Below are 23,253 nucleotides of genomic sequence, written 5' to 3' on the forward strand. Positions count from 1 at the left end.
TTAATCTTGAACTCTATCTTGCCCTTTATTATGCAAACTACAAACTTAATTTGACCACTGAAATAATCAAGTACAGATAAGCGAGAGATGGGACAGTGCTATGACCATTCAACTGCTTATTCTCGTAACAGCAAGAACTAAACAAGGACTCCACCGAGCCCTTTTAAAGGAATGAGAGTGTGGTTTTTAATTGCATTTGGTCCAATTTAATTAAGAAATGCCAGAGAATCCCCTATGGTAATTACTGATTAAAAAGCAGGTGAGGCTGACGGGCATGGCCATCAAAAGCTACCAAGCTTGCAATCCAATCACTGCTTGTCATCCAAGGACACTTAAGACTCATCTGGGTGCAATATTAATTTCAGCCCTCATCTTTAGTTCTGTGTTCAAGCCTTAAGTCAGTACCTTAGAGAATTGAGTTTTGTGCACCCCCCTTCCACTCTTCATGCAATCTAGTTGTCTTTTTTGCAGGTGTTTTATCATCACCAGACTCTAAACAACACAACAAAATACCACTAAGAATCAGTGTTGCTCTAGAGTGTTTACATATGCCTTTAAAAATGCAATGTTCCGAAGTGTTGCTTCTCATCTCTGTTCTGCCCGAGAGAACATGCCTTTACTTTGCTCCAGTGCCCTTTAACTGCAGTTTTTTCTTTTTTTTCATTTCAGTGGCCTGTAGAGATGCTGCTTCTGTGGTGATAGAAAGCATCTGTACGGGTAAAAACTTGTTCCCTGCTAAAACATTGAACTTTGTTTTCCTTGCAAATGAAACAATGCCACTTACATGTATGCTTTTTGCCCCCATTTTCCAGGATGAAGAAGAACCAGAAGTCTTTCAGCTGAATGCTTACAGCCATTAGTCTCATTCATATACCTCTGTACTTCCTCCTAATTCTTGAAATGGTTTTGGTTAACTAGTGGTCTGGTCCTCTATTGTTCACATTGGAGTAGTAGAAAAATCTAGCTCATTCTTGACCAACATCTCCATCTAGTGGAGAAGGAATTATGTGATCTCCCCTCCACAAAGCTCAGCTGAGACTGAGGAACAGTCACAAGTCTTATACCTTCTTAATATTGGGGCTTAGTTTAAAAAATGTGTGTTTTACAAAATGTGTTCTCCTTACTGTTCTGACCAATAATTAGCCTTTCTTTACACTGTGCGCCCAAGTTTGCATCTGAGCAAATTTACTGTCTACTTTGCCAAAACCTCCAGAGAACTTTCTGTATGTCAATTTAAATTAAAAGTGCATGACTCTTACATGGTTAATGTCTGTGTGGTTTCTTCTGCATCTACCACAGCTGGTGAAAGAATCCAGAGTAAATGTGACGTCTCAGCTTTCTGTACTAAAGGTCCCTGGCGTAGAAGACAAAAAGAAAGCGGTGCAATAACAAAATTCCACAAATGTCTTCTAGCTATCTAATACCACAACAGTGCCTCACCCTATATATCATAGTTCTGACTTCACCACAATTGAGAGAGGACCTGCTGCCAACAAAGCTTTGTCCACTCAGCTCTGTATTTGCTAGTGGAATATCACAGATGGGGGAATCTGGCAGTTTGGTGTGGAAGAGACCTTGGGAAGACAGTTTTCATATAGCTGAGAGGTGACTGTATCTCACTAACAGACTGTGCTGTCTATGAAAGCACACCAGTGTTTATGCTTTCAGTTGCAGTACACTGAGCCACTCTCCAAAGCCTGTAAATTACACCACAGTACAACAAGCTCACTGTTCGATGCTGCTTGTGTTAGATTTAGGGGCATGATTTACCGTTCACTCTGAAATCATGTTTTGCAGGGACTACAGACAGAAATAAGCTAGAGGCTACATCTGGTACAAAGCATCTTTCCTCTTTGAGATTAATGTATTTTGTACATGGTGCCTAATATAAATAAATTTAATAAACTAAACTTTTAATTCTAGCACCAAACTGCATGGGAATAATGTTCCCACACAGTTGCACTACACTACAGCTCTCCTTGTGTGCAGGCCAGCCCAGGGTAATTTTTGGGAGTAACTTCAGTGGTTGAGCACCCCGCCCCCCTCTCTCTTTCTCTCTCTCTCCCCCTCCCTCAATCCTGACACAAGACCAAAGTGGAGCACACATCCTTAACTTAGAGAAGCAACCAAGGACAGAAGAGTCTCTACAGAATGCAATACAGAATACTTCTTTTCTAACAAGTGTTTTTCATATTTTTAGCTAGCCATAAGAGAGGCTTTTGCTTTATTAGCTGCAGTTACAAGTGAAAGAAAACTTTAGCAAAGCTCACTGGGCGGAGAGAAAGTCTAGGAGTTTCTAGGAGGCTGATAGACGGTAAGTTCATTTAATGGTCCACATTAACGCTCCTCTGAAATGAATGCATTTCCAGGAATACTTTTACACTGCGGTTTGAAATGTGAGTTCAGACTCCTTAAACCTGCAGCCTAACATTTACAAGCCATTGTGTTTCCTCTTGCAGAGGTTTTATTATTGTTTTTTTTTTTTTTAGCCGGTTTCTCAAACACTGCTTCCAACCCCCAACTTCCATCTAAATGCCTGTGTAAACACGTGACCACTTAATGAGCTACACTAAGCCATCAATCCGGCCATGCAGCTTTCACAAACTTTAATGCACACGAGTAACGTGTTTTTTCTTCTTATGTATGATCAGTATGTGAAAGAATTTTCCATTTATATTTTGCTGGCGTGGTGACATCCTGCTACGCCATCTGAGAAGTTCAATGGAGTTTAGTGTCACACTTCACTCTGCCAGAAGCGACACTGCAGCCAACAAACTAGAAAAGGAGTCGCTATTTAAAAACTGGCCACTGTTGTCTGCATCAATTCAGTCTCGACAAATTTGAATTTTGGAGTGTGTCTCATGCACATTAGGCTAATTTCCAGTTATCAATAGGTCCATGTCCCATCTTTGTTCTTTATAGTGTTAATTAAAAACAGTTTTAGACTCAATTAACCTATAACCTCGTAAAAATAAATGTTTGGGGGAGACATAAACTGAAATCTGAAGTATTTACTTGCAATATATAGAAATAATATGTGTGAATACACCTATAATGGGCTTGTCTATAAGGTTGTACATAAGCAAGCTCTTTTTTTATGTAATTAAAAACTGTCCATGTTAATCCCACTTTATTATAATCCATGCTAATTAATAAGTGTTGCTCTATTGGCTCCTTCACTGTATCCCCATTATATACCTCTACATCACTCAGAAGGCTAACAAACAAGATTATTGGATTGGTTCTTGTTAGAATAACTCACACTGTATTTGTTTGATTAAACCTGATTGGCAGGCCTTTGTTGTTAATCCTGCTCCCAGGGCTGAAGTGTTCATTTCTCTCCACTCCAGCTCCATGTTCACACCCCCACTCCAGTCATGCATGAATCCTCATCAGAGCTCTGGGCCAAGGAGGGAAACTTTGGCTCTGCTAACGTAGGCTTTGATCTTTGCAATGCAAAACATTTTATTCCATGGCTTTATATTTTCTGCAAGTGGAGCTAAAGCTGTGTGTACCTGCATTACATTTTTGTTGTCATTTCTTGGGGATTGTTGGCATAAAGTGCCTTTGAAACAAACAAAACTGCAACCAGTGTGCCCTCTGGCCATGCTGTGTCCTTAAATTGTGGGCCTTCTGCAACTCCTGCATCGAGTCATGAGTGGGAGTCTGGTTGTGGAACATATATAAACATATGGGTGTAAGAGAATCTCAAAGAATGTCATGGATGTTATATAGACAGAAAAACAGCCCCAAGAGGGTCATGTCATAAGTTCATGCTCCATGTGTAAAGTAGATGGCGCAGCAATGACTCCAAACCCACTGACCAAATATCAAATGCAACTCAACACCAGCCTTGCCTTGTACCGCCAAGCCCATGTTCTGAGGTGCTGAGCCTGAAATAGACCCTCTTCTCTTACCCCAAATCAGGAGGCCATACTATTAAGACACACATTCTGATAAATTAAGTGATACTTATATGTAGTGTCTAGCCAAACATGGAGCTTTGTGTCCCTACTAACAATACAAGGCATTTAAAAAATCTCTCAAATTTACATTAAAAGAGCAGTTCATCAATTTTACTCATGAAATTCAGTTTACTCATCACAAGGAGTACAATACTACTCAGCCTGAAATAAACTGTTGCATAATATCTTCTGTGGCTCTGGATGGAGCACTCCAAGGTTTAAAAATATAACCCAATGATGTCAACTAGGCTACAACTAAGTATTATTTTTATTATCTCTTAATCCACGACCAAAATAGTCATACATTCTGTCATTGTGTTACTTATAGATGGAATTATAGTGAAAATAAGTTATTACCCCTTTTGCTGGGGATCCTGCGGAACCTCCTCAAGGACCCCTGGGGGTGCCCTGACCCCATTTGAGAACCACTGGATTAATCTGTTGATTATTTTGTTGATTGAACATTTACATAGTTAAAATGTCAGAAAATGGTGAAAAATGTCAATCACTGATATTCAGTTTACTCTTACAGATAACTAAAGAAACCAGAAAATATTCACAATTAAGAAGCTGGAAGCAGATAATTTTTGCATTTTCTTCTTAAAAAACAAGAATTAATTAATTTACAAAACAGTTGACAGTTGTGAGAAATGTAGAATCCAGTGTTTTTGGAGCTTGACCTATGCAAAGGATCAACAGTCAGGATGTCTCAGCCTTTCTCAGTACCCCTTAAACAATATCACTTTAAAGTGCAGTTTAATGCTCATAAGAAAGATGATAAATAAAGCATGTTCTCCCATTTCTGATCTCTTCTAGGAAACAAAAAACTAAGCACCCTAAACATTTTCTGGGCTGGCTGTTTCGTCGTTCTGTGAGGTATTAGAGGTGAGTTGCTGAAGACTTGGAAAACAAGCCCCTCTCTGTTAGCAGGGCAGTTAAAGTTTCCGAGTTATTTTAGTCTGGAGGGAGTGAGTAAATTACAAAGTTTATCTGGAAATCACATTTAAAAAAAAAAAAAAAAAAGCCTCAACTTCCTGTCCAGTGTATTCCCCTCATGCAACAACAATGACTCAAAATATGAGCACATCACTTCTACATGATCAGATGAGGACATTTATTACTATTATGCTCTTAATATTTGTGCCTGTTTGTTTCTTATCCACAGGTACAAATGGATCTTGTGGTGTTGGTGGCATTCAGCTCCTGGCTGGCTCCTGCACTCGGTGAGCATCTTGTCACTAAACATTCAGTAGCTTTACACTGCCCCCCTTCCTTTTTTATTCAAATTGAATGTGTAGTTCCACAGCTGCTTTAGTTTGGGTTTGTTCTAAGCTCCTCCATGCTAAACAAGCTGATGTGTCTGTATAACAGGATCAGCATTTGGCAGGGAAATGTTAGGTAAGTTTCCTGCATTAGAGTGGTCACTGGCAGTGCATGGACATTTGATTTACGCTGCTCATTTATTTGGTATTGTTGCCTGCCATGCGCTCTTTATAGTCAAATGTGTTTAAAATGCCTTGTCTTACTGTTAGCCATGCAGAGGTACTGTTTTCAGCATAATTTACATTTAATATTTTCCATTTATATCATTTTATGTCAGTATTTTGCCATGAGAAAATGACATATCAAAATAGTGTAGATGTTTCCTTACACTGCAGTTTGAGTAATCATTTCTTGAGGCTGCTGCAAAGTTTTCCATTGTTATTACAGTTCTTGGTCCTTGGTTCTTTTCTCTGAGCACCCTGCATGCCATCAGTTGAGCTTGATGTTAAGCAGATTTGCCGGCACTAAGGTTTTTTATCTTCTCTGACTCTCAGGTCTGTTTAAGTCAGACTTTATTTCTTGCTTGTCAGCACCAATATTTTACCGAGATGTTTTTTGCATCATAGAAGAGACTAACATTAATATTTACTGGCTGCTATTGAGATCAAAGTAAACTCCACCGCTCTAATACTTACTTAACCGGGATGCAACTGACTGTATAAAATATTATCGAGTTCAGGGTTTCAACTGTATCATACTTATCTGTAAGAGTTCAAAGTGTCCATCAATGACAGGATTCTTTAACTGGGTGTCAGAAAAATCTCTCAGCTTTTAACAGCCAAGTGTATGTTGATGAGATGTTGGAATAAATTGGAATAAGCAAACCTACACTTCATGTCTACTTACACTTTATGTCTATGGAAATGACTTCATAGGTTACCATTTTACTGCATTCAACAACCAGCTGTCAAAGGCTGCACATAAACAGAAATACCAGTCTTGGCTGACATTTAAAACGCTGTTCACAGCCTGTTGAATGTTTTAATGAGAGCTGTAAAAATAACTTATTAATGATGCACAAGTAGAAAAGTGTTTATGAAACCTTGCAGTTTGCGACTCCATGGTTACGCCAAACACCGGTGGTCATATAAACAATGTCTGCTTTGTCTCTTTATGATCATACCAAGTCAAGTTGTCTCTCAAATTAAATATTCTGGTTGTTTTCTTGATGTCACTTGACATCAGGGAGAAATAGCGGTTGAGTTAGCGGCTTGTTACCAAAAACAATACAATATGTTGTTTTCAAAGACGTGAGCATAACATGATAAGAGCCAACATGTTTTTCCACGTGGGAACAGAGAGACGTGACAGAGCAGAGAGGGGTCTCTACTTTCCCACGTCACTGACATGACGCAGATTACCACAGATCAGAGCAATAAACTGAATATGTTTTAGGCAAACAAAGGTATGGAGAGTGGAATCATACAGTTTGCATGCACATTTGTATTACAATAACTTTTCTGAAGACTTTCTGATGTCTTAGTTGATGGATTTTAATCTTTTGGGAGTGGAAGAAGCAAGCGGCACATGTATTTTCCCCTTTCTTGACAAACACACAGCAAGAGTGTGAGAAACTTTTGTAGCAAATTCATTATTCATAAGGTATTACTCCTTATGAGATTATTCTAACACAGTACATACACTTTCACATAAGTACAAGTTAGGCTTTGAGGGTAGAGTGCCCTCTCTTGAGAGTTGATTTGCCTCACTACCATCAATGTAGCCATTTGCTGACTTGCATTTACACCACCAGGTGACTGTCTCATAAAGACTAATGATTTTGCTCATTTTTCTCCACAGCTTCAGCAGCAGATGATGACAAAGGTGGGTATTATTTGAACAGAAGCTTAGAAAAGTCCAATTAAGATAAGCTGCATACTCATTTTAGCTTGCATATAAATTGGTGTTGAAACCAAACTGGCTAATGACTAGATGAGTGACTCTGGCCCTAAAGCTGCTGAATAGCTGTCATCTCACGAGTACTCTCTGAAGTGTGTCAGTGAGTAAATCTGCTTCTCATTTGTGGCCTGTCTCTGTTCTCTCCTACCAGACTACGACAGTGCTTTTCATTACGGTGAGTTTTGAGCAGATGAACGTTGTCTTTTTAATGGCCGACCCGCTACAGGAAACATCTGGAAGGTCGAGTTGAGTTTGCTTTTTCCACTTGTTTTTTCCACAAGGGATGGAAAACTTTCACCTCAAGACCCAGCTTCTAGAGTCCCACTGCTAATACTTCTAATTCTGTCCTCTGTGCTGTAGTCCTGTTTTTGAGTCTGTCCAATGCACCAAATGGCATAGAATGACTCAACATCTGCAGTGATATTTTATGAGTACCTACCAGCAGTTGTGGACTTGTTATACTTCAATTTCTTTCTCTTTTCCCGTATTGTACCATTCCAACCATCATCAATGCCCCATCAGCAATGGTTCTCAACCTGGATGTCTAAATCTAAGATATTTACAGGGATAAAGAAAAAGAAACATTTCTGTTACTCAAAATTATGTTTATTTTTGTCTGACTTTCCTCAAATGTTTTCCTTTTTCTTGTGAAATACTGGTGGCTTTCATCTCTTCAGGCCTCTAAAAATCCTTCAAATTAAGCAACCTTGGATGCAACTGTGGACAGCAGCGTAACTGCGTAAAATCTGTCTGGGGAACTTGTTTGTATCTCTCTGTTCCTCATTTCCTGACATCTCTCCACTGTCGCCATCTAATGAAGACAAAAATAATACAGCTTTTTTTAATTAAACAACCTGAGAGTTAAAAGTCACTTATTAGTTGATATAAAGCAACTCATCTCCACACCAAGGCCATAACCTGTGACAAGGGGTCTCAAATAGACAGTGTTTCATTTTAAGGGGTGGATGTACGGTAGAAGAAAGCACTAAGAAAGAAAAAAAACATTTTCCACCCATATAAGTTCTCCATAACTCGTTTTAAAACATGACCTTTATTTGATTAATTCAGAAAAAAATATTCATGTTCCTTTGCTGTGGCCATGCTAATGGCTGCAGGTAGTTGGCATTTCGCTGATTCATTAGGCTACATAACACTTGTTAAATCCACATAAACAAAACTGTGACTCTACCTACTCTACTTAACTTTTCTCAGATAGTATTAAAGTTGGAAAGCTATAGGATTACCTGCTCATAATAACTCACCAGATATAAAACAGACAGATGTTGCCCCACACTGATTGCTGCCTGCATTCAGACATTTACTTCCTTTTTGTGATTCTCAACAATTTTACAAGTCAGATTTCTTCTGCACCATGTTTCCAGCCTTATTGGGAAAGCTATCTACACAGAAAAAATGGTGTTTACAGTTTTGGTGACTGCAGCTCACAGGAATTTTTGGCCTCCCAACATGACCATTAGGGGGCTGTAGAATATTTCTGCAATGTTGCTTTTGAATCTAAGTGTGGTTAAAGGCATCACAAAAGGGCCCTGAGGGCTTTTGAATTTAAAATATTTTGTAACTGAGAACTTTGTGTGATAGATTTTGACACAGGTTTAGTCTGTAAGTTCATAATTTATTATGCACTTCTGCAAGCAATATAAATATGTAATTTCTTTTTCATTTCAGATTACGAATCTCTGAGAATCGGTGGCCTAGTTTTCGCAGTGGTACTGTTCCTCTTGGGCATCGCCCTCATTGTCAGTAAGTGTTTGACCACCTTAAGCACACAGCCGAGTGTCAGTGTCACCACACTTTGATCCTTATATGTGCAAGATAACCACACAGTGATCCAAATTCATAAGGTGGTGCAAAACAAACAGGTTTCTGTTTGACTTGAAGGGAGGCACACTGATGTTTCTTGCACAATCTTGCACGCAACACGCTCATGCTCTGTCTTTCACAGCAATTTGCCCTTTATACCTTATCCCTTTTCTTCACTCACAGTCCTTCCAAAGCTTCCTCCTCCTACCTGCCAGCACATGCTGTTACTGCCAGTACTAGCCCAGCTCTGTAACCAAAACCAACCAATTAATAATTCATTGGGACCAACACATCCTGCCACACTTTCTCTCTGTTTCGCTTAATCAAGAATAGAGTGGATTCCTAACTGCACTCTGATAAACGGGCTGGTGAAATTATAATTGAATTAATTAATTGGCTTTTAAAGGCACAATAAATGTAAACCCGAAGGCTTGTCACATTGCCAGAATTGAAAGGAACAGAGCCTACTATCTCTCATAAATTGGATTACAATTGATTTATAATACACAGATTTACAGCAGACAACAGTTTAATCAAAGTTATTCATGTTTTCTAGCAGTTATGCTTATTGACATCTGCTTACATCTCTGTGGGACAGAGGCATTTTGTTGCTGGTTAACTCAGGTTTATATTTCACAAATACAGTAGTTTTTGTATTGGAATATTCATTGTTGTATTTGTTATTTGGGGTTTATGCAATAGCAAAATCATTAAATCTTTAGCTTGCTAAGACACCATGAAGTCAACATAAAAAACCTACAGTGTATATTAGCATGAATGAAAAAGATAATAAAAGAGAAAAAGGGAAAAGTCATAAAAGCACTGCATAAAATGGAACATAAAAGCAAGCAGAGCCTGGAAGCTTATCATTTGGCCTTTAAAATACTGCATGTGGAATACAAAAAGACTCCTTGGCGGCCAAAAGGCATCCTTTGGCGCCTCCCAGTGTCAAAGCGAGTGAATAAAGGATTAGTGTTAACTTTCTAGATGCTCACAGCTTTATTCTTAGCACTGAGGGTATGTGGGTCACTTTCCTGGTCTGGGATTACTCTGCTGTTTTGCAGGCTATACCAACTATTCTAGCAAGTTCTTAGTCAAAACATCCAGTGGCAGAAGTATGTTACTGTTTACTCTGTAAGTGCTACAGGGGAGGTTAGGAGTACATCGCTGCCCCTTACAGCTGCATACATCTTTTTATTAAATTTTATGAGTCCCTTTAGTAGTGCCAATTTTAGGCCCATATAACTTTTGTCTTCTTTTTCCAAAAACAGCCCGAAAATGTACCTGTTCGAAGAGTGATAAGTCGAGGTAAGTCAAGATAATCCTTATCTGTAAAACGGTTCATCTGAAAAGAATTTTGGTATGTAAAATAAAGAAAATGTGTCCAGGTTTTACACACTTTGCTGTACAGGCACTTTTAATTGTACATGTAATAGTAAAATTGCAAAAAGTGTCTCATTATTTTACTGTTAATTGTCTCCAGGTCCAAGGGTCCTGATGTGGAATCAGGTGCTCCAAAGGGTAAATATTTTTCTTTCTTCAAAAATGATGATAAATAGGAATGTTTAATGTCTATCAAAATTTTACAAAACAGCAATCTGAATCTTTTTCCACAGCTTAGATCCAGAGACAAGGAGCAGTGGATTTCCAGTAAGTACCTTGAAATATCTGTTAATCTTTTGCTGATGATAAGATGCTGACGGAAATTGTTTCCGAGCAAATAAACAAATAGTCTCTCAACCCTCTTTTCCACAGTATTACTGACTGTTGCCATTAGGTGGCAGCAAATACCTTGATCAGAGCTGAGGACAATCTCTTCATGAAGCTTCCTTCAAACTCAAAATGTTACTGTGCTCCTTTTTCCCCCTTTTTTTAATGTTTTTATCATCAATAACTGTTACATAATCTGCCACCTTTATATGATAGAAATAGTGTGGTTGAAATTTATATTTTTTTGACTGTCAGATTGATGCACAATAATAAAAACACGTGAAAATCTTTCTTTTGTCTTGTTTTGTCTATGCACCATTATTCCATATTGTCTCCACTTTGTAGTCAGCCAGGGAACAGCCCACTACTGCACTACTGCTTCTGCTGACACTGCAGACAGTTCAGTTACACATGCAGTAGTAACCACCAGCAGTGAGAGTGAATGATTTATGTGCTGCAATATGCAGTTCTAGGAGAAATGTCTTTAAAAATTACACTTAATTTTATCTATATCTGTTTTTACTTCTGTTTACTGGTAGATTTTCCACCATAGTGACTCTGGCAGCCCACATGAAAGTAAAAGCTGCATGTGAAGGCTGTATTTTCTCCCTGGAGTTGCAGTAACATTGCACTGCAAAAATGCTAACACATGAGATAGAAACTGGTGCATTTTGAGCATGCAAAGCCCATATTTCTAAAGCAAAAAATAGAAAATTATCAGCATGGTTAGTAAGAAACTGTGAGGTATGGTGGAGCAAAAAACACCGTGCACAGCATTTTCAGAAATTTGCAATTCTTCCCTATCCCCCTCCCCCCTCCCTGCTATGGGGAAGTACCTCGGGTTGCACCACTCGCATAAGTGGATGCAGTGTTTCGCTGTCGCCACCAGAGGGTCTCTGCTAAGTTTACACTGAAGGTTGACAAAGCAGCTCTGCCTTCTGTCCTGTCGAGCTACCTCCTTTCATTTCCACTCTACTGCAACCCAGCAACCAGCTCAGTTTTTGACGAGACAGAGCTCTTGTACATCTCTACAGTGCAGCAATGTCCACCACAGGTTAGTTTGTTTTTTCATCTTTTACAGGATGTTTTGTGGGTGTAACATAGTTGTAAACTACAGATTTTCTGAGTTAAATTTGTTTAGTTATTCATTATGTGTCCACACAATGAATTGTTTTGTTATCAAAAACAATTATGGAATTATTTTTACTTCCATACCCATCTTTTTGCACTTAATTGATCGGATGCATTGTTGCTACAGTGCCAAGAGCCAAAAGTGCAGGTGCATTGCTCAGTGTTACATCTCTGGTAGTTCTTCAGTAAACTCACCATCGGGATTCACTTGTTTTTAAACTGTCTTTGATGCAGAGGGAAAACGCTGGGAAGAAATAAAAACTGTAGGCTCAGCCACTTGGGAGTGAAGGTTCAGCAACATGAAACCGCATTATTGACGCCCTGATAGCTGGCACAGGCTGCAGCCTGCAACAGCTTTATATCTGCAAAATAACTCACTGATCAAGATTAGATTGCTTAAACAATGCTGTAATTTCGTGTGGCCCCTGAAACTGTTGCTCCAAACTCTCTTTACTACTCAAGCTTTCTTATTTTCTTTTCTGCTGTGATGATTGATAGCTCTGTATCCTGCTGCTGGCTCTTAACCCACTTTTTTGTGGTGCATCTTTTTCTGCTGAGCAAAGATGCTGCATTGAGCACCTCTCAGTGAAAAAAAAAAAATCTCCCGAGGAGTTTGGAGCCAAGCCTGCAGATGTGGAGGGCTGCAAACCCTGCTGTCCGTGGTGCTGAATTGAACACACACCCATAAAGCTTATTGCTGTCCTTTGTGCTGAACTCAACACATTTCTTTCTTTACAGAATCAGTGTTTCCAGACCAAAGTGACTTTGATTATGGTAAGATTTACACAATGTGCCAATTTTAAAAAATCAAAAGCACAATGCTTAATATATAAAATGTTGTATGTTGTTTTTACTACAGTCTGCTTTAAGTTCATGATAAACCCCAGTTCATCCGTTTGTGGTTTAAGTGCCATTTGGTTTTGTCTCTTGTAGATTATGAGACATTGCGGACCACAGGGGTTGTCCTTGCTATTATTATGTTTGTCTCTGGCATTGTAATAGCCCTGAGTAAGTTTAGACTTTACTTTACATAAACCTTGAATACAGAGGATTTATCACGCTTTATACATAAGCACCTTTAATTTTGTAACTAATTTATCATTCCTCAAACAGGTAAAAAATTCACAAAATGTGTAAAATCCTCATCCAAGTAAGAGTTGTGCAAGGCATAGTGGATGATCCGCCTGTGCATGCTGTATGAATTTGACTTTGGAAGGAAATACCCAACCAGTGTGGAAAAATATGTTTTTCAGTATTGCTCTGTGACTAAAACTGAGTTTCCCACAGCACTCCTTATCCCTGCCCTTGATGCCTTTTTTCTAAATGCCCCTTCCTTGTTCTGCATACACAACCCAAAACACACTTCCAACACATGAAAGAGTTTTAACCAGAACTTTGTGTAACTAATGACACACCAATAGTGTTTTGATGTTCTCTTTATGTCAGAGATTGCGCCTGAAAAATGTTACTAAATGTAAGTATCACACTCCTCATGTGTTGGTAGTGAGCGGGCAGTATACTGAATATTCTCAGCTGATTGCATGCCGCTTGTATGGCAAGACGAGAAGAAAGAAAAGAGCTGCTGTTTGAACAGGACAAAAAAACTATTTGCATAATGGTCTGTACGTTTAAACCTCAATTCCCTCAGAACCCTGTGGCTTTAACTGCTTTCGGAACCTGGTCAAATGCAACTCATGGGCACAGTTTTCAAACTGCACTATTATATTTTCTAATAACTAATCTTGATAAACTGAAAAAAATATATGTACTTATTTCCTTCCTTTCTTCTGTTTGTAGTTCCAGCTCATCTGGTACCCAAATTCCAAAGACAGAAGGTAAGTTTACTTTACTGCAGTGAACCTTTAACGGTCATTAAATGCAATCATGTTTGTTTTCTTATTGTAACTTTCTCTGATTTAATTTTTTTTTCTTTTCACAGTACCTCCTCAAACCGTATAGAAAATATTATATGTGCTTGAAAGAGAGAGAGGGACGGTCATCACAGGAACCACAACAGCGAATTCACACATGCCAGTTGTTTATGGCCATTCCTGTTTTGGCTAATATACCTCTGCCAGCTGGATGATCAATAAACAGGGTTCCCCAACAACTTAAGCTGTTTTCATTTGAGGTTCCACTGAATTTATTTGAAAATCTTAAGTGCACTAAATATTAGCTCAGTATTAAAGATTGCTCAGTATTTTTATGTAGTGTAAGGGCTGATTTCTCAAAGTGAAACCTTGTCTAAGACACAAAAACACTCCCAATCATTAGACTTGATTTAATAAAGATATGTTCAGCAGTTTGTGTGTCCATTCCTCACATTTTACTCTTGAAAAACAATCAAGTTAAGAGCATGATTACATAATAATAGAGCTGCACATTTTGTACTAATGGACTAACAAAATCTTCAGGTCCCAACAAAAAACTGCATGCATTCATCAATTGTAATAATTGTGTTTTGCCTTTATTTCTCTTTTTTTCTTACATTAATTAGAGTGGGACTTTCAACAAAGCTTGAAGAAATAGCATGACAACATAACAAAGAAACCAATAGATGCTGAAAATGTTATATAAATTAAACCATAGGCTAACATGAATTAGCTAGCACAACACATTGATGGAAATGAAAAGACAAAGTTCTGTAGCAATGTGTAACATTTTGAAAATGTGAAATACATAACAATGGATAAAATGCATAAGTGTTGGTTTGGGGTTTTATTAGTAACAACTTTCTTTTGTTTTCAGATGACGCAAATGTACTAAAATTGCGTTATTACTTGTAAAACTCAAACAATGAGACCACTGTTTCAAATAAAGGTCCTGTCTACTCAACAAGATTTTATCAGTGTTTTTGCTTATATGTGAATTAGGAACTATGTTGTTATTCTTAGGTGTTAAAATCAATTTGATGAGAAGCATTTCAATGAGAAAATAGAATATTGTTTACTTTAGATTGTTCTTTGTGCTTCACAGGAATTTACAACATGTGTAATACAAGAGATGACACATACATCAAAGACAGCTCAACCCTCATTTATCACTCAAATTGCGATCAAAACCACGTCTCATTTCACCTGTGACTAAGGTTCATTGTCATCAATGTAAAGGTCAACGGAAATGGGGCTTGAAGAATAAATATTCCTTAAGTGTGACTGTTAAATAACTGCCATAGACACAACTACTTTCTAGTGGGATGGTGTATTTTCCATCCTGCTCATTTCGGTAGCCAGATGTCAATGGGACTGAACATCAAAACAATCAGATGGAACTTTAAAATCAGTGTTATTGTACTTTTATTCATGACTCATGACTAAAATGTACAGTTTGTCATACGATTTGTCACCGCACTTACTCATGTAATGTGTCTGTGATAAGAACATTCTTTGGTCAGAATCAGTTTCAAATATATACCAGTTTTACACAGTAAAGTTTCTTTTTCCACAAAGAAAATTGTACCTGTTTGTTACATACGATGTATGATGCATACAGAAAGAAAGTTAAGTTATATGATAGAGCACTCTCATTTTCACCATATGTATTCTTAATATAAGAACACATGCTGATTGAAGTCAAGACCAACTCTGTGTATCAATGTGATCACTTATCATGATGGGGATTTTGACAAGACAGTAAGAAGGGTTTCAGGGACATGGTCCTGGAGGTCATAATAACGATTTCACAGAAATCAACATAAAACTGGGAGTGTAGCCTATTAGGAAAACGAGTGATAGTCCACCTACCACAGCACAGTCTACTTTTTGAATTGAAGATAATGAATGACCTGAGACCTGTTCATTTAAAGGCCTTCATTTCAAAATGTTAAATATCCATTTTGACAAAAATTAATGTATAAATAGATGCCTTTTGATATCAATTAGTCAACATTTTAAATACATGCCAGTATATTACCAATAGCATGTGCATTTTGTGTGAAAGGCTCAATGATGGATATCACATTTTGGAATGAAATGTGTCACCAACATGAATACTATAATCAATACTTCGCCCTGTGTGTAGAAAAATAAATAAAGCACTACATTTTTACAGACACTAAATCACAAGTAATTTAACATACAGTATACGTTAAAAACATCATTTGTCTAATCCAATGTGAATTACCTATAGAGATTAATATATTAACAATATATAGGCCATAGACTCCCTAAAACCTCAATACAATAAACAGTAAATCCCCTTCTCAACAGAGGAAACATGTTTGGGACTCATTCCCTCCAAATGGGGATTACAAGTGATTTTAATTATTCCTGGTCCTGCAAGGGCACAATACGTCGACGAGATGAAGCATTTCGCTTCTTCAGCATAAGCTTGAGCTAGGATTTAAAAGAAAAAAACAGGTTGACTATGAGTAACTCTTGATGGATACAGAAATGTCAGGCTTAACAGTGCGCCTCTGGATGGCTGTTAAAATGACAGGCAGCTCACCTGCTCTCCCTGGGGGCCACTCTGCAGGAGGTGTGCTGGCTGGTCATTCTCCAGGTTGCGGATACTGGGATCGGCTCCTCTGCCCAGCAGCAGCCGCAGGATTTCCTCCTGATGGGGGTTACCATGGAGACCAGCTGCCATGTGTAAAGCTGTGTGACCGTGAGCCTATAGAAAAAAAGGGGAAATGATGCAGCATGATGCAGACTATTTATACTGCATACTGAATGTTTGTACATATACATAAACACACAAACACATGCATATACAAAATCCAGTTTTGAGTTTCATGCCATCGCGGGACTCACTTTCATGTTGACAAAGTCTTTCATGTTAGGCAGGGGAATCCTGAGCAGATAACGGACCAGATCAATGTTCCCCTCCTTTACAGCCAAGTGCAGCAATGTCTTGTTACTTTTGATTTCCTGGAATTTGAGAATTGGAAGTGATAGAAAAAAAACATAATGAAACCATAACAAGTCAGACTGAGACATTCAAGCGTCAAACAAAAAAGAGAAAACAAAAGAGATAGTAGGGTGGGGAAATAGTCACACTATGACATCATCGTGGTTAGATTAAACCTGGGCACTTCCCCTGTGTACTGTATATCCACTGAAAGGTCAGACTTTAGCATTAGACTTTGATGTTTTTGTCCCCGATCACTGACTTACTGTACTCACTGACGTCATCCATCCATCTGTTAGATTTCTATTATACATCTATGAGTCTAGGCCTATTACTTATCAAAGCAGCTCAAATGGCAGCCAACAGTGGGAAAACTGTACTGCACCTGGCTCAGCAGAGACGCCCCTGCAGTGAGAAGCATCTGCACACAGTTGAGCTTCTCCGCAGCCTTGGTCTGAAGGTTAACATCTGGCAGCCCGCTGGTAAATAAAGCCTTCATGGTGACACTGTGAGAAATGGCTGCACAGTGCAGAGGCGTCATACCTAAAGCAAAAAAGAAGGAGACAAGACTGGTGTCAACTGGTGCTAAATACTAAAATACTAACAATACTAAAACCAGTATAACATAAACTTACCCTCAAAATTGCGGGCCTCAAGGTTGACAGCAGGTCTGCTAGACAGAATAGCCTGCAAAAAAAGAATCACTGTTTAGGTCTGATCAGTATAGACCCACTGTGATAGTGATGCCAAAGTAATTCAATCCGAATATTGCTTTACCTGCAGAACACCGGGGAAGCCATAGTGGGCAGCCAGATGAAGGGCAGTTTGTCCTTTAACATCACAAGCATTGATGTCTGTTCCAAATGACAGCAGATCTTGCACAATCTCCGGCTGGTTTGCTGTCACTGCCACCAGTAAGGCAGTCTGTACAAGAACAGTGATTATACAACTTTATTTTGAGAAATTATAATCCCATGCTAATGTTTGTGACAAAAATACGATTGACATAAAGAGGAATTTGCACAATTTTGAAGAGGTTTTCTGCCTACCTTGCCCTTGTGTTCTTTGGCATCGAGCCTCCCTAAATCCCTCAGCCTCTCTGCCGCAGCAAAGGCACACTCCCTGAGCCCTTTGGCAGTGTAGATGTGCAGGATGCTGACAGAACAAGAACACATAACAAATTATTTTTAACAGAGGCTGGAAAACTGTGGTAATCCCCAGAACCAATTTTACACGATTCCCTTTCAGTGCTGATTTTGTCTTTCCATTTTATCTGAGTTTCTGATCATTGAGAATGAATGGCTGACTCATCAACATCTTTTGTTTCTCTTAATCTCTCTAGGATTACCAAACTGCACATGTGGCTCTCACTTTTAACTTATGACTAAAAACGAAACTCTTACGGAAGTAAATAAATTGTGTTCTCACATGCATATTCATAGAACATGGTAATGTCAAGATTGGTGGTTTAATTGAGCACAGGAAGAAAATGTGTATTGTTTTGAATCATCTCTCACAAAATATGCTGAAAAACTAACAGCTCACAGTAGTTTATGGTGTTCTATTGGTCCTCTCATTTTTCCTTTAGTTACATTTACTTGTATTCTTTTCCTTGGGGTTCACTTGTAGATATACTGACACATATAAACAACTCACTACACACTCACACACATGCAATAATAAGCACTCACGTGTCTCCATCTTCATCCTGCCCGGTGGCTCTGCTGTAGTCCATCCCTCTGAGCATCATCCTGGCTTCTTCCAGCTTGTTGGCATCCAGCGACGAACCAAAACTCAGCTGTGTGGTCTGACTGGGACCCAGAAGTGACCAAGACGTAGCCATACTTTGATCTGCGACTGGCATCGGGCATTCCTGATAAAAAAATAATGCAGCCAACAACATCAAGGTATGATTATGGACTTACAGACAAATGCAACATGTTAGTTGAAAGTCCACAGCATCTTCACAGTGACAAAGGGATTTCTCTTACATATGCCTGAGACATTGTATCTCCAAAGGTCTGGACCTGCTGCTGTGTGCTGTATTCCGAGGCCATTGGGTGGCTGAAGGGTGCAGCATAGCTGGGTCCTGGTTGGCTGGGGTAGTAACTAAGTGTAGATTCTGGTACCGAGGACCACTGCTCATAGCCCACTGCCATGTTTGAGTAGCTGCTTGATGCACCTGGAATGGAGAAGATGGACTGTTATTCATCGCTGAAGGATGTCTTCCTATTAAAAACAGCTCACAAATAATTCCTAATAATTTCCACTGTAGACAGAAGTAGATAATGTATTTGTCTGGGACTATTTCCTGCAGTGGATTTGGTGTGCTACAGAGTATTTCCAGCAGCAGGGTTGTGAATGTAGATTTGATATAAAATAAACTACAGTGACCATCATAATGAAGAAACATGTTATTTTTCCATCTCCAATCTTCTTACTTACATTCCCTTTTTATTTTTTCAACTTCTTATACATACCACCATAGCTAGAATACTCTACACACACTCAAACATACAACCACAAAAACCCCTACTGATCCAGCACCACACTGAAGTGATTGATCTCCATTTCCTTCCTCTAACATACAGTAATTTTACCACTGTAATTGTTTTTTCTTTGTGTTTTCTAAATGTTTCCTTGTGAATTGCCTTTTTACTCTTATCTGTTTTCTGCTGTGTGTCTATTTGTGTTTTATGTCACTCCTTGTGTTTCTCACATTGTGTTTAATGTTAATTCTTTTGCCATTCACATTGTTATAACACAAAGCTAAAAAAAAGGAAGAAACATGTCATTGAATGCAAAAATGAGGCATATTGATGCAAACTCCATCATGCTTTACCTACACACACACTACTTGTTAAGATCAAGTCATTGTCAGTTTTGGTCTTTTCTTGATTTGTTTGCAAAAAATACAGAATATTACCAGACTTATCCTTTAAGTGTTGTGGAGAGGTTGTGCAGCTCTTACCTGTGCAGGTAAACGGTTCTGATGATGGTTCTGGCAACTGCTGAGAAAAGCAATAGAAAAACAAAATCATAAAACAATCACATCTTTGTAATTCCCGGATAACATTCAGTGAGATGCTGGTGTCTTACTGTAACAGCGGTTGGAGGAACAGGACTGGTGCTGGCTGTGGAGGAGGAGGGTGGCACCGAGGATGTCTCACGCCTTCTCTTCTGCTCCAAGAGTTTCTTCACTGTGGGCAGAGTGCAACACGGCTTCTCCTTTGGCGCTGTGAAAGACAAATTAAGCCAGTAGGAATGACTATTTGGTCGTATGTCTTGTTCACATGTGAAAGGTATCTGAGATCAATCCAGTGTGAACATAAGACAGTTAGGACAGCAACCAATGATTATTTTTCGAATAATCTGTTGATTATTCTTTCAGTTAATCAAATACTCATGTTCATTTGGTCTGATGTCAGAAAATAATGAAATATGCCTGTCGCAGTTTCCCAGAGGCCAAAGTGACATCTTATATTTGGAATTATTAACTGAAAAATCATTATTTTTTCTGTCCTTCAACTAGCTGACTAAAAAAAACTTATGTCATCAAAAAAAGATGATATAATGATATATAGACAGATTAAGTGGGTTCTCTGCTTTTGTAGTTATGAATTACAAGATAAGTCCAAGTCACCAAACAAAGATAACAAATAGGGAAATAGATTATAGATTATGGACAGCCACTGTGTGTCTGCCAGTGTTTCTTATTTACTCTCAGTGGAGTATGTACAAATTTGAATATCATCAAGAAGGCTTTGTTTTATTGACAATAAATACAAATGTAGACTAGCAAGTTTAAGAGCATAAAAATAAGAAATATAAATTACAGTGCATGCTTAGATTATGGCTTTGAAGTCATGCCGCAGGTCTGAACATATTCTTAAAGTGATTTAATAACACTAAAATTGTTACTAGCTAGATGATACTGCCTGCTCAGTTTCTCCATGGTGGCATTTCTCTGCTCACCTTTTGACACACATCAATATAAAATCCATTATACTATGAGTACGTTTTCCCCCTGTTGATACAAAAGTACTATTTCCATTAAGCAGGTAAAGGAAATGAGAAAAATAGGAAAAAATATTACAAAACAGAATTCTGATGTTTCCAGCTGCAATGATGTTGACCACACAGGTTGTTTCCTTAAAAAAACTTCACCCCACACGTGAAAAGATAAAATGATGTTTCCACCCTGTCTGTGGAACCGGTCTACAAAGATAAAACTCTGAGAAACCTCCTCCATTAGGAACACAGATCATGAGGCCATGTCAACCAGACAATTCATCAGAAAAACTGAGCATGGGATTGCCACTACTTATTTTCTATGACATCTTCCTGTCTCACTCCGTTACGCTCACAGAAAGGCAAACCACATCTTCCTGCCTTTGGTGTGTCACAGGCACGTCACCTCAACACGTGTATTTGCCTTGTGCTCTCTATTGCACCTACACGTCTGGAAGAGGGACATGTTCTTTTGTCATTTCTTCTTTTTTTTCAGTTTGAAAATCTAGACTGTTGTAGTAAGCCACACAGGGGGGCAGGCAGATATGTTCATCAGAGCAAACACAAAGAGGGTGTACTTCTGAAAAGAAAAAAATGCAAATAGGACCAGTGAGAGAGAAATATGAGTTCATGGACTTGCCAGTTTAGTTTTCTGTCAGTTACTCGTTTCTACTCTCTTCCAGCTGAAAACCTGTCCTAAACAATACGCCCTTGTGCTGCTGTGCGTGATGTGCCCCACCAGATAATAAAGGTCACTTTATCAGAATAATGACATCAGTCAGCAACACAAAGTTTCATTTTCAAGTTCAAAAGGTGTTACTATAGGTTACTCAATCCTGACTCATTTGATCTTTACAACAAAATGCTACAGATGATGTCATGTTGCAACATGTAACTACTTAATCTATATTAAATAGTGGTTAAGTAAATTAACAGATGATAGAAATTGCTCAGCACCCTACACTCTAGTGTGGCACATCAGCTGACAGAAACTACAACTGAGGAAATAGCTTTTAACTACAAGTAAGAGGACATATTAGCCCGCATATTTGGGTTCACATTAACTGCCCCCGCACTGCTTTGGGCTACTCTGTGCTATATTCAAATAAGGGTTGTGGAAACCCCTGGACATTGAGTCAGACATTGTGCGTAGGAGGTTGGGGATTCCGACGACCTTTCTCTTTTGGCTCATGTCCTCAGAGACAGAAACACACAGTACAAAGCCAGTTTCCTCATTTTATGGTTTAACAAACCAAACACAGAGACACGCACACACGACAAAATATGTAATCACTTGGACCTGTGTCACACAAAGGCATGGACAAGAAAAGCCAAGCAAAGCAAATGAAGTCGTCACGTCACACAGCTTGCTTGTCTGGCATTAAATCAAAAAGGGGAATTGAAAACAAGTGAGTAGGGGTGGAGGTGTATCAGGGTTTCCCCAAATGATGTCCTGACTCTTGGATTCACCCGAATTACGTTTTCATTCATCGAAAATCGAGAGGAAGGTTTGTACAAGAACATAGCCTACGACTCAAATGTCTGACTGGATGTACTACACCATTACTGATGTAGTTAAACTAACACAAGTGGACTTATTAAATAGAAAATACATACAGTCTAACGTTAAATCAAACTGGAGGGCTAATTTCAAACTTAAAGACCCAAAACAGAGTAATAAACAGAATGTTTAAAATGTACTTAAGATGTAGGAAAAGGTGTGAAATTAACGAAGTTTTCATTATAATGCCACTAACACAACATCCCATCGATGAGTGTTAAAAACAAGTTCAGCACTGTATAATATTCAGAAACTTCAGAATCTAGTGAAACAGTTTGTGATGTCATCATTACTCTCAACCTAAAGCTGCACTCAATTGAAAATATGAAACATGAGTGACAACAAAAGCGCACATACTCACATTTATCAAAGTGCATGTCAGAAACGGTTTTGCTTTGAAGTCTTCAACAGGTCGTCCGCTCGTCACCAGTCTGTTCAGATCGGGATAAAGAATGACAAGGGTGAGTTTTTCGCAGCTGGAGGGATCTGTGGTGTTCGGGTTGACTTCAAGTCTGTCTGTCTTGTTGTGTTACCACCGCAGCTTGTACACACAGAGCACGTTGTTCCCCATGACCGCCCCCAGCTGGTTCACGCCCTCTCTCTGGGAAGTCACACGTTTGCAAAATCTAAATCTAAATCTCTGTCTCCAATATTGTTTTGTATTGTAATAAACAAAGATACAAAAGATTAGAGATGTGACTTCAACAACACTATACTAAACATAATACTAAACACAATAAGATAAAATACATTTTTTAAAAGTTTGTGGTTCAATCAGGCATTTATTTTACTCCAGGGGAAATATTCACTTCTCTGAAAAGTTTGGCTTTAATGATGGTATTTTGTGTTTATCACCAGATCATAAGTGAAAATATATGTTTTAATCCAACACTTATTCCAGTCTTTCCATAATTAAACTAAACATTTTTGGCTTTAGAAAGCTGTACATAACTTGTTATTTCATATATCACTTAACTTTTCAAT

At 38.5% G+C, this 23,253-nt stretch overlaps 3 protein-coding genes and 1 long non-coding RNA gene across 11 annotated transcripts in view; 3 read left to right on the forward strand and 1 right to left on the reverse strand.

Moving 5' to 3' along the window:
* Positions 1-1,258, forward strand: part of LOC122987261 (IgGFc-binding protein) — a 35,087-nt gene extending 33,829 nt beyond the window's left edge. Inside the window, exons 49-50 of the mRNA XM_044359053.1 lie at positions 670-717; positions 813-1,258. Coding sequence (XP_044214988.1) covers positions 670-679 — 10 coding nt within the window. The 3' untranslated portion in view covers positions 680-717; positions 813-1,258. The remainder of the gene's footprint in view (positions 1-669; positions 718-812) is intronic.
* Positions 1,259-2,046: 788 nt separating this feature from the next.
* Positions 2,047-11,006, forward strand: LOC122987589 (FXYD domain-containing ion transport regulator 6-like). Of its 7 annotated transcripts, XM_044359537.1 has the most exons (12): positions 2,049-2,314; positions 3,351-3,434; positions 4,782-4,850; positions 5,131-5,188; positions 5,337-5,363; positions 7,089-7,112; positions 7,339-7,362; positions 8,874-8,948; positions 10,280-10,316; positions 10,492-10,529; positions 10,625-10,658; positions 10,764-11,006. In XM_044359537.1, the coding sequence occupies exons 4-11, from the start codon at positions 5,137-5,139 to the stop codon at positions 10,627-10,629; spliced, it is 282 nt and encodes a 93-aa protein (XP_044215472.1). In that variant the 5' UTR covers positions 2,049-2,314; positions 3,351-3,434; positions 4,782-4,850; positions 5,131-5,136; the 3' UTR covers positions 10,630-10,658; positions 10,764-11,006. The 7 variants fall into 7 exon arrangements, with proteins under 7 accessions (XP_044215473.1, XP_044215472.1, XP_044215476.1 ...); XM_044359536.1 differs by lacking the exon at positions 3,351-3,434 and having other exon boundaries at positions 2,053-2,314; XM_044359538.1 differs by lacking the exons at positions 3,351-3,434; positions 4,782-4,850 and having other exon boundaries at positions 2,047-2,314.
* A 473-nt stretch (positions 11,007-11,479) lies between these two features.
* On the forward strand, positions 11,480-13,837 carry LOC122987590. The gene is made up of 4 exons (XR_006404531.1): positions 11,480-11,772; positions 12,588-12,623; positions 13,647-13,684; positions 13,789-13,837. It is a non-coding gene; the product is annotated as an uncharacterized LOC122987590 (long non-coding RNA).
* A 2,254-nt stretch (positions 13,838-16,091) lies between these two features.
* LOC122987588 (NF-kappa-B inhibitor delta) lies at positions 16,092-22,811 on the reverse strand. Of its 2 annotated transcripts, none has more exons than XM_044359535.1 (12): positions 22,631-22,811; positions 19,797-19,933; positions 19,669-19,705; positions 18,689-18,879; positions 18,389-18,570; positions 17,747-17,852; positions 17,475-17,621; positions 17,333-17,384; positions 17,083-17,240; positions 16,601-16,717; positions 16,296-16,460; positions 16,092-16,183 (listed from the first exon to the last, which is right to left on the reverse strand). In XM_044359535.1, the coding sequence occupies exons 1-12, from the start codon at positions 22,644-22,646 to the stop codon at positions 16,112-16,114; spliced, it is 1,380 nt and encodes a 459-aa protein (XP_044215470.1). In that variant the 5' UTR covers positions 22,647-22,811; the 3' UTR covers positions 16,092-16,111. The 2 variants fall into 2 exon arrangements, with proteins under 2 accessions (XP_044215470.1, XP_044215469.1); XM_044359534.1 differs by having other exon boundaries at positions 19,669-19,708.
* Between the last annotated feature and the right edge of the window lie 442 nt (positions 22,812-23,253).

This window comes from Thunnus albacares, chromosome 8 (genome assembly GCF_914725855.1).
Source record: "Thunnus albacares chromosome 8, fThuAlb1.1, whole genome shotgun sequence".
Taxonomy (NCBI): Eukaryota; Metazoa; Chordata; class Actinopteri; order Scombriformes; family Scombridae; genus Thunnus; species Thunnus albacares.

Coding starts and splice junctions, on each gene's coding strand:
- LOC122987589 (XM_044359538.1), top strand. CDS start 5,137: ATGGATCTTGTGGTGTTGGTGGCATTCAGCTCCTGGCTGGCTCCTGCA. Junction 5,364..7,088: donor ATTTGGCAGGGAAATGTTAG/GTAAGTTTCCTG, acceptor TTTTCTCCACAG/CTTCAGCAGCAGATGATGAC. Junction 8,949..10,279: donor GGGCATCGCCCTCATTGTCA/GTAAGTGTTTGA, acceptor TTCCAAAAACAG/CCCGAAAATGTACCTGTTCG.
- LOC122987588 (XM_044359534.1), bottom strand. Junction 18,571..18,688: donor ATACAATGTCTCAGGCATAT/GTAAGAGAAATC, acceptor TTTTTTTATCAG/GAATGCCCGATGCCAGTCGC. Junction 16,461..16,600: donor AAGACTTTGTCAACATGAAA/GTGAGTCCCGCG, acceptor TTTTTTCTATAG/GCTCACGGTCACACAGCTTT.